At 43.6% G+C, this 10,189-nt stretch overlaps 1 protein-coding gene across 1 annotated transcript; it reads left to right on the plus strand.

The window, feature by feature from the left end:
- The first annotated feature begins 720 nt into the window (after positions 1-720).
- LOC122034939 (homeobox-leucine zipper protein HOX11-like) lies at positions 721-2,348 on the plus strand. Its single transcript, XM_042594296.1, has 4 exons — positions 721-1,096; positions 1,281-1,570; positions 1,652-1,731; positions 1,809-2,348. The coding sequence occupies exons 1-4, from the start codon at positions 811-813 to the stop codon at positions 2,155-2,157; spliced, it is 1,005 nt and encodes a 334-aa protein (XP_042450230.1). The 5' UTR covers positions 721-810; the 3' UTR covers positions 2,158-2,348.
- Positions 2,349-10,189: the final 7,841 nt, after the last annotated feature.

Here is a 10,189-nt window from a genome sequence, read left to right on the forward strand (position 1 = left end):
TGGAGGAGGGGCCCGATAGGAAACCGCGACATGGTGTTCGAAGTAAATGCGGCACACGGCTTCGTCCGGTGCGCCATAAAACTTCTGCGGCATGGCACGTGAACTTCGTCACTCACGCACCATTATGTCACGCGCTATCGCTCGCTCGTTAGCTGCGTCTTCCGTTTAATTTCGTTTAATGAGGTTTTATGGACGACCATTGTTTACGGCGCAAGGCAGTAGCACTGTTGGAGAAAGCGGGTTCCGGAGCCAAAAGCCGGTTGCATCGCCTTCCTACGCCATGTGGGCGCATTCATTCGTTCGTTCATTTGGACCAAAAGGAAGACGAATAAACAATTGCGGAAATGATGACGCGCCATGATCCCGTCCGCCCACGGCAAATACAGGGGCAATGATGGCGTGGCGTCGTCGCGCGCTGTGGGAAGGGGGACGGGGAATGAATGGGGTTGGGCAGGGGGGTTTCTTTTGCTGGCGGAAGCGTGGGGGGTGCGTATGATAAGAGGAAATGATGATTAGCGCAATTATTATGGCGTTGAAATGGAATTATGTGTGGGAACATGTTTTGATGGCTAAACGGGATGGTGTTTTGGCTTTTGGGGTGGGGTGGGTCTCCCGTGTGTCAGTGTTTGTCAACCGAAGGTTTTGTCGGTCAAAGCCATGGCCGCTCTGCCTCTGTTCGCTTTGCCTTCTATCTACCATCCCTCCCCCCTGCGCTGCAGCGCCTGACGCCTCTATAAATCCCACCCAACCAAAAGCCTTCCCTTCATTCCTCCTCTCGCTGCTTGCGTCTTTCCTTCCTTTTGCTCCTCGATGGAACTGGGGCTGAGGCTGGGGGAGGCGCCGGCGGGTAGGCCCTTCTGGGCCGCGAAGGCGGCGGAGACGGCGAAGAGAGGGAGTCTGGGGATTTTGTTTGGGATGAGATTAGGGGAAAAAGAGGACGCAATGGAGGAGGAGGAGGAAGAGGAGGAGGAGGAGGAGGAGGAAGAGGAGAGGGGTTCCGCCGCGGCGCCGCTGCAGCTTGAGCTCCTTCCTCTCTTGCCTCATTCCGCGCAGCCTTCGTTTTCCCAGCTGCGGTTCCCGTGGGCGTCCGAGGCCGGTAAGGGATCTGTCGGAGTTTCGGAAATTTTTAGGGGTCGGACGATTTGGGGACGGCCTCTGCTTGTTGTCTTCTCGATCGTTTTCCGAACGAGGGTTTTGAGATCTGAGATATCTTTGTCTATCAACGTCTCTACTGCGAGAAATGGTGATGGATGTTCGACTCGTGTTTTTTTGTGCCGCAGGGAACGTGGAACTGTCGATGCGAGGCTTCGATGTGAACCGGGCGCCGTCTGCCGGGGAAGCCGAGGAGGTAGCGGCGGCGGCGTCGTCGTCGCCCAACAGCACTGTCTCTTCCTTCCAGATGGAGTTTTCCGCCGGGAGAGGCGAGGGCGGAGCGCTGGCGGTGGAAAGGGCCTGTTCGAGAGCGAGCGACGAAGAAGAGAATGGCCTCGGGAGGAAGAAGCTCCGGCTCTCCAAGGAGCAGTCGGCCTTTCTGGAGGAGAGCTTCAAGGAGCACAACACCCTCAACCCCGTAAGAATCCAAATACGAAAAGGAGCCGACCTTTTCCTTTTGCATCGAACGCTTGACGACTCTTTCTGTCTACTGTTGCAGAAGCAAAAGCTTGCTCTGGCGAAGCAGCTCAACCTGCGGCCGCGCCAAGTGGAGGTCTGGTTTCAGAACAGGAGAGCCAGGTATTCTTTCTTCTGAAAGCCCTAATTCATCTCAGTTATTTCTTCCATCTGGATCCAACTCCCATTGGCGATGGCAGGACGAAGCTGAAGCAGACGGAGGTGGACTGCGAGTACCTGAAGCGCTGCTGCCAGACGCTGACGGAAGAGAACCGGCGGCTCCAAAAGGAGGTGGCGGAGCTGAGGGCCCTCAAGACCTCCCACCCTTTCTACATGCATCTCCCCGCTACCACCCTCTCCATGTGCCCTTCCTGCGAGCGCGTCGCTTCCACCACCACCTCCGCCGCCGCCGCCGCCACCAACGCGAACACCTCCGAGCGGCGGCCGAACTCCTTCGCCGCCCTCTTCTCGATGCCCCGACCCTTACCGCTGGGCCCAAACGCTCAGGCTTCCTCTGCATCCCCCCGCCAGCCCTCGCCGGTTTCCTAAGAAGTAAAAAAAAAAAACTCCGGCCACCGTCGCCGAGTGGCAATTCTTGTAAATGGCACTGTTTTGAAGGGCGTTCACGTCACTTGGATCTTTTTTCTTCTCTGTTTTTAGCGTATTTTTGGAGCTTGGAGGGATTTTCTTGTCTTTTCTCAATTGGATTTAAAAAAAAAAGGAGAAAATTTGCTTTTTAAGTCTCATAATTACTTCTTCTCTTCCTTTACTTCAATCCTCCTGCTGCTAATTAATTATACTTATTAATAACAAATCTTCGAGAAAAGGACGAGAAAATCTCCTCTCTCTCTCTTCATCAATAAGTGGTGGTATGATAATGAATTTGATTGGGTGGTCAGCCACCATAATGTCGTTTTTGCCCTCATCGATGTGGCCAAAATGGCCGCTTGTGTGAGCGTGTCCAGAAACCTTCCTGGGCAGTTTCGATAGGACGAAGACAAAATCTTTCAGGTGTAATTAGATTTTAATGAAATATGAAATTAATCAGATTTGAGTGCTCATGTTGCTAGTCATAAATAAGGTCAATAATTCATACTTTGACTTTAAGGTTTTGGACTCAATCATGGCCGGTCAAAAAGCAGATTTTGATTTTGTCAATTTTCTCCGTTGTAGATTCAAAATCATACTACTCATTCTTATTTTGAATTTGTTAATCTTTAGTAACGATGTAAACGAGCCAAGTCAAGCTGAATAAAATTAAGTTCGGAGTTTAATTCATTTAAGTTATATTCGAGTTTGAGTTCGGTTCGAGTTCGAATCGAATTTTTATCATAAAATTCGAGCTCAGTTCGTTTTGAAATTATTAAGTTCGTGAACAGTTCGAGCTTACCTCGTTATTAGCTCGATTATCATAGTTAACGAGTCTAACTCGTTAAACGAGTACGAGCTCATTTTCGGACTCGTTTAGAGCTCGTTTTGAGTTCATTTTAAAGCTCGTTTTGTAAGTTTGTTAAGCGAGTTCAAAAACTCATTTGAATAAATATTCAACAAACTTAAAAACTAAAATAATATAAACTCAACGCATCATTAAATATATCAAACTACTACATTAAACTTCTAAACTCGACACATCATTGAACATGTTCACGATCTCTTTAATCGAGCCGAGCTCAAGCCCGAGTTTAATTACGAACTTATAAATGAACATATTCTTGAGCCCTTTAAACAAGTCGAGCTCGAACCCTTTAAACGAGTCGAGCTTGAGCCCGAGCTCACGAATCTATAAACGAGCATGTCCGTGAGCTCACGGACCGAATATCCTTAAGCTCAATCTCGTCTCAATAAATCTATCGAACTCAAAATCAAACATGAGCCCAACTTAATAAGTTAAACAAACGAATTCAAACGAACTTTTTATCGAATTAAACTGGAGAAGCTCATGAACTATTTAATTTATTTACATTCCTAATATTTAGATATGAAGTCAAGGTCAAATCACATAAAAGTCACAGTCACTGTTTTGAAAAGTTGATTGAACAAAAGTTGAAAGGCTTTTGTTTTTTTTTTTTGTAATTTATAATATATTTTGTTTCTTTTTTAGAGATGCTATATCAAAGGAATATATAATTAAGGGAAATAATTATATTCATTATTTATTTATTTTTTTTTAAAAAACTCAGTCTGTTAGATGGATCCAACAATGATACATACATTACGATCAACTTGACCTCTTCCAAGGTGACTCATATAAAGACAAGATTATACTACCAGTCAATTCTTCATCCTTCAAAGGAGGTCAGGTCCATCCCACTCAGTTATCTGAATCAAGTCAGGTGGCCTATATATCTGGTTCAGCAAGTCAACAGACCTAGTTTGATCAGGCTGGGCAAACTGGTCGAATCAGGTCAGGGCAAGTCGTGAACGAATCAAATTGAATAGGTTACTTTAGTTGATTGAATTAGGGCGGTTGAGTAAAAGTCAGTGGCATGTGTAGGTGCTACTTTTCCATCCCTACGAGCCTTCCTCAGTGCAGACTTCAAATCTGCATCAATTGGACTTCCAAGTCGAACATAAATGAGAGAAAACCAAAGGAAGATTCTCTGGAAAACAACAGTGTCTGCTTTCAAGAATACGATATATTTAGCTGACTAGATGTATCACGAATTTAGACAAGCTTACAATCCCACTACGTACCTTTCCGAATCATTGAAAAGTAGTGAAAAAAACACAGAGAGAACAGTTGGTAAAATGATGTTGAGAAACGATTTCCCGGTTGAAGACTATCACAGAGGAGCCCAAGAAGTGATGGCAGATATTCATGCACAACACAGGCTGCAACGCCAGGACCTTTCCCAAGGCTACTCGAGTCCTTAGCCAAATATATCAAGTCAAGACTAGAAGAAACCTGCTGTGGATCAGGGAGGGAAGCAGCCACATGTCCATCCCAACTTCACAAGGAATCATGATGAAATTGCTCAAGTTTAAGTTCAACTTTGAACACTTTTGGCTAGTTGATCAGAGAAGGTTCCTTAAACTCTGAACAAGAAACATGGTTTCTTCGCCTTCTAACTGGCAGAAGTGCAAGCCCGTCAACCCAATAAATTTACTGAAGTCTTGAACTTAAAAGTCTTTATAAATGCAAAGATAGGAAAGGGATGTGTTGAACCAGGTGCAACTAATTAGAGGGGATGAATAGTTATCAAAAGAAGTTAGTCAAAATCTCTTACTTTTAAACTAAACAAGGTTATAATATTAATTAATCAAATAACATAAAGGAACAATTTAAAAACAATAACTAAGAAGGTTAGAGTTTACTTGATTACAATCTATTTGGTTTGTTAATGCAAGGCAATGAAAAATTTCATTAGAATGACTCATTCATCGAATGCGGAGAAGTCACTTATATACTTTGAACGCTAAGAAAAAGAATAGGAATTGAACACAAGAGTTGTTATTAACATTCTAATATAGGGGAATTTTTATAACCTTTTGGAATGAAGTAGTCGTTGGTATTCACGCTCAAAGGCGTCTCCAAGAGGATCTAGGGTACCCTCAATGGATAAGATTTTATCCTTTTCACAAGAGTCACGACCAACGTTCAGATGACCTAGGGCGCCTCTAAAGGAGACACGAGGATATCTCCAAGGGAGGTGCGAGGGCGTCTCCAAAATGGTTGAAGGCGTTGATATGGGGTGTTAAGTGAGAACCTCAGGTTAATGTGAAAGGCGAAGTCAAGATGAGGTGGGAGTCCAAGTCAAGGAAAGGTGACGGTCAAAGGGTCACCCTTGGATAGAGCCCAACCTCTCATCCAATACTATGACCCTCCAATTCAAGGATGGGCGTTCCTACTTGAGGAATAAGTATCCCAGTCTTAAGTACAGTCAATAGCCCAATTGGATCTGAACAGCCTAAGATATTACTTTAGTGATTAGGAACCAGTCTCCAGTTGTGAGGACGCCAATCGAAAGGTTGGTCTAGTCCCGAGGGACTTAGTCCTCCATTTTCTAGAAGACGAGCGATCTTAAGAACCAGACGTTATTCTACTCAGACATCTAGACTTTCAGCATATATGCAAATGACCCTAATAATCGAACGGTATTCTACTCAGATCTCCAGATTCTCAGCATATATTCGAGCGACCCAAAAAACTGAAGGTATTTTACTCAGATCTCCAAACTCTCAACATATATTCGAGCGACCCTAAGAATCGGACAGTATTCTACTCAAATCTCTAGACTCTCAACATATATTTGAGCGACCTTAAGAGCCAAACAGTATTCCACGCCAATCTTTAGCATTACCACATACGTATATCAGAGCAGTGTGGAGCGTAAGTCAGCCTTATAAACCTTAAGGTTCTATTTATTATTCACTCGGGCAGCTCAACGCGTGATCGAGATATGCGCAGGGAACAATATTGCCAGATAATCTTAACAACTTGTCAAATAAAAATAACTGTCTTTCAGAGAATATTTTTCTAAGATGATGCAGGTCCAAGGAAACTTAGTCGGAGGTGATTATGCCTCCCGTCGGAGACATTATGACAATATATTCCTTGAACTGCCTTATTAATGGTATCAGTTACAAAAAGGGTGCACACGGGTAGCGGAGGATTCCTCGTGTAAAATACGGTGCCCAAATAATAATAAAATAATAAGATTATTGGAAAAATAATCTTATTAGATTTTTCAGGAATTTTTAGGAATTTTCTGGGATTTAATCGGAGCTCGTATGACGTATTTTAAGGGGATCAATTATTGGGTTTAGAGAAAGCCTGTTTAGAATACTTAATAAGTGGGAATTGATTGAGGAATGTACTTAGTATTTGATTAAGCAAACCTAAGGATATTAAATCCATTATTACCCGTGCCCTAAACCTCTCCACGCCGAAGCCTGCTTCGTCCCGATCTCCTCCTCATCCTCCCGATTGGCCGAACCCTTCCCCCAAATCCACTGCCGGCCACTTCTTCTTCCTTGAGCCACTGTCACCGGTGATGCTCCCTGTCACAGCTACCTCGCTCGAGCGCCTTCTTTCATCCCGATCTCCTCATCTCGCCGACACCATCGTCGGGAGCTTTCCTTTGCCCGATCTCGCCGGTGTTGGGCTTCCTTAGATCCAGCCGTCGGTTGTGGAGGAGCACACCACTGTCAGCTCCGACCTTCTCCCATTTCTCCTCTTCCTCAAGTCTCCATCGCCAATGTGGATCTGCTGCTGCCGTCGCTGAGGTTCTTCTCAGACCTGTGATAGCATTGGTTGGAGAATTGGTCGAGCCCTGTTTCCAAATTTCACCGCCGGCCCTTCTTCCTTCAACCGGCTGAGTTTGTGCCCTAGCTTCCTCCCTGAGCTGATGCCGAGTGTCCTTCCTGATCTAGCCACAGTCGAGCTTACCTTTGGCCATGCTCTAGCTTTAGGTTCATCACCTTTCATTTGGTTGGCTCGCTATCACAGCATACAGATTATGTCCGAGGGAGATCTGTGGATCATCAACTGATACATTGTACTCGGGTGAGTTTTTATTTTGGAATTTGAAAGGATTAGGTTGTGTTTAGTTGTAATCATCGGTTGATTTGAGTATTGTAACCGGTTGGTTCATGTGTGGTTGAAGGAAGTTTGATTCTAGATTTCGGATGGTGGATTTAATGTGGTTATTTAGTCTATTTTGGTTGGTGGAATGCTTAAGGATATCTGATCCAATGTGGTTGTAATGGGTTATTATATTAGTGGTTCATTATGCTTGTAGTTGATACAATGGGGTGAATGATGAGCTAATGGATTTTAGAATGGTTAATGGAATTAGCAAAGTAGGTTATTGTAGTTTGATTTCGATATGAAGTGGATTTGTAATTAAGAAGGTTGGAAATGAATTAAGTGATTCCTGATGCTAGGTTGGGTTATAAATGTGTTACTATATACGAATTTTTATTGGAAGATGAAACAATCAGTTGATTGAGGATTATCGGATTATCATTTAAGTAGGGTTAATTAATGGTCATTTGGATTAGGGTTTTTTCCTATTAGTTTAGGTTTTGAAGTTGGGCTAATTGTTGTAGATGTGATTAGTTAAATCTATTCATTATGTGATCACAGGACTTGGATTTCGGGACAAGCGTCTCGACATGGGAATACTGGACATGGTCTACGTATAAAGGCGGGTACTTCTTGCTTTATCTTTTTAGTATTTTGATCCTAGTGCATGAGCTTTATGTTCAGATAGTTGCTGTATCTATCTTGACTCTACTCTTATTCTTCCTGCGTTTGATACTTCCACTCGATCTTTGAGCTACTCGTTTCTGTATCTATACAGTCTCTCGTTGCTATTCATGATATTCAGCAGATACTATAGTACTAGGTATTGGATACCAGATACCAGACATTAGATAGTAGGTATTGGATATATGGACACCTGATACCATGTTTACCTACTTTGATTACTGTTTATTGAGCATGCGGATTCATGTAGCATACCTGATTTCCTGTTATATATATATGATGACTGTTGCATTATTCGCATCATGTCATTGCATGCATAGCCGACGACTTTGGCTCCCTTGTGGTTGAGACGGTCGTTGGCCTGAGCCGCACGCTCGGCCACTCATGGGTGGTGGTAGCTGGAGCGTGCCGCTTGTCCTGTCGTGCCACACTCGGTCACTCATGGGTAGTGGCGGCTGGAGTTGCGGCAGCAGGGACCCCATCGCAGACGTAGCTATTCAGCTATTATGCACCTGTCCATCCGGTCACTCGAGAGTAGTGGCGGCCTTTGGGTGGTACAGTTTGTCATCGATCCGGCCTCTCGACCATACAGGGGTCATGGTGCAGAGAGGTGGGCGGGGTGGCCATCCGTACATACGCTGTTGTTTATATCTGCTGGTTGTTTACTTATGCTGTTGTTGTTTATCTATGCTGCTGTTGCTAGATTATGCTGCTGTTGTTTATTTATGCTGTTATGCTTACGTAGGTTGAGATTTATACCTGTGTTAGGTGTTTAGACACTGGCTTACTTACTGTTGATCATGTATATACCTCACATGATACCATGTAGTTATGAGCAGTACTGTAGCAGGACTTTGCTACACTTTACCTTCTACCACTAGCCTAAGATATGGTTTCAAGTATGGACACTTATTATGATATCACTGTAGTATCTGCTATTTCTTTACGAGACTGTATACCTTTGTATCTTTAGTTCTTTACTATACTCATGCACTATCTATCTATTACCCGCTGAGTCTTTATACTCACCACCCCGTATATTGGTAATTTCACCAGGTAGCAGGTAAAGGATTATGGAGTCGCCTGGAGATCCTGTCCGCCAGGTCCCACGTCACATTCGAGGACGACCTTACAATTTTGGTATTTCTTACGCTATTTGTATTTTGGGTTTTGTACTTATTTATGTATTTGAGTTCTCTTGTATTTGGTTTGATATTATTGTGTCAAGCCGAGCCGGCTCGCAGTTAGTTACTTTATGTTTTGTTATCGTTGTTTGTGATTTTCGCTGTGTTGATTTAGTATAGCCGTGTGGGCTGATTCATATATTTATATAACTGCGTGGTTGTGTTTATTTTTGTCTCAGCCGAGTGGGCTGCTTATATAACTGCGTGGTTGTGTAGATATATTCCAGCCGTATGTGGCTGATGTATATTGTATGTATGTATGCCTCAGATTGTCACCCGTACAGGGGAGATGCTGCCGAAATTTTTCGGTACGGTCTCCTCTGGGGGCGTGACAATTTATTGGTATCAGAGCCAGGTTTATGAGGCCTATTTTCGTTTGGTTCTTCGTGATTTGGTTTCTCGATGTGACTTTTCGGGTTTTGGGACCAGGCAGTGACAGGATTCTCCAAGCTGTAGGAGGTATGTTTGCATATTGTTATCTTACATTTCTGTTAGTGCATGCATAGTTGTTATGTTAGTTATGTTATGTATTGGTATGCTTTTGTTAGTACCTGTCCAGTTGTTTGTAGCATACAACAAATGTGTTGGGTCAATCACTGATCACGGTTGACCCTACTAGAGATCAAGGAATACAGTCTCATAGGACTTCTTTTACCATACCACTAGTGTTATTAATTTCTGTTATCACTAGTTTAGTAGTGGTTAGTATCTGCTAAATATCATATTGCTTCGGTTCATGAAGAACCAATTTACTCGTATTGCCTCGGTTTATAGAGAACCGATTTACTCTGTTGGTTGGGTTAGTAGAGGATCGACTAATCCTAGTTGCTTTAGCCTATAGATGTTCGATTTACCGTTGTTGACTTGGTCAGTAGAGGACTGAGCCATTCTTATGATCTTAGTTCGGTCAGTAGTTCAGTCAGTAGGAGATCGACCTACTCTATTTCATGAAGATTCTGACCTTTGGGTTATTTGTGTGGGGTTAGATAACCTAAAAGACACATTTGGGTTCATGACTTGTACAGACGGAGAATTGACCGAGTTAGCTGCATACCATTGCTGGCTTGACTAGTCTGTAGATGATCGAGGTATCCTATTCTATGGAGATTTTAACCATAGACGGTATGTACCTGGTAGAATGACCTTGAGGGTACATTTGGATAGATGACCCCCACTGACGTGGAAA

This window comes from Zingiber officinale, chromosome 11B (assembly GCF_018446385.1).
Source record: "Zingiber officinale cultivar Zhangliang chromosome 11B, Zo_v1.1, whole genome shotgun sequence".
In the NCBI taxonomy this organism is placed as follows: Eukaryota; Viridiplantae; Streptophyta; class Magnoliopsida; order Zingiberales; family Zingiberaceae; genus Zingiber; species Zingiber officinale.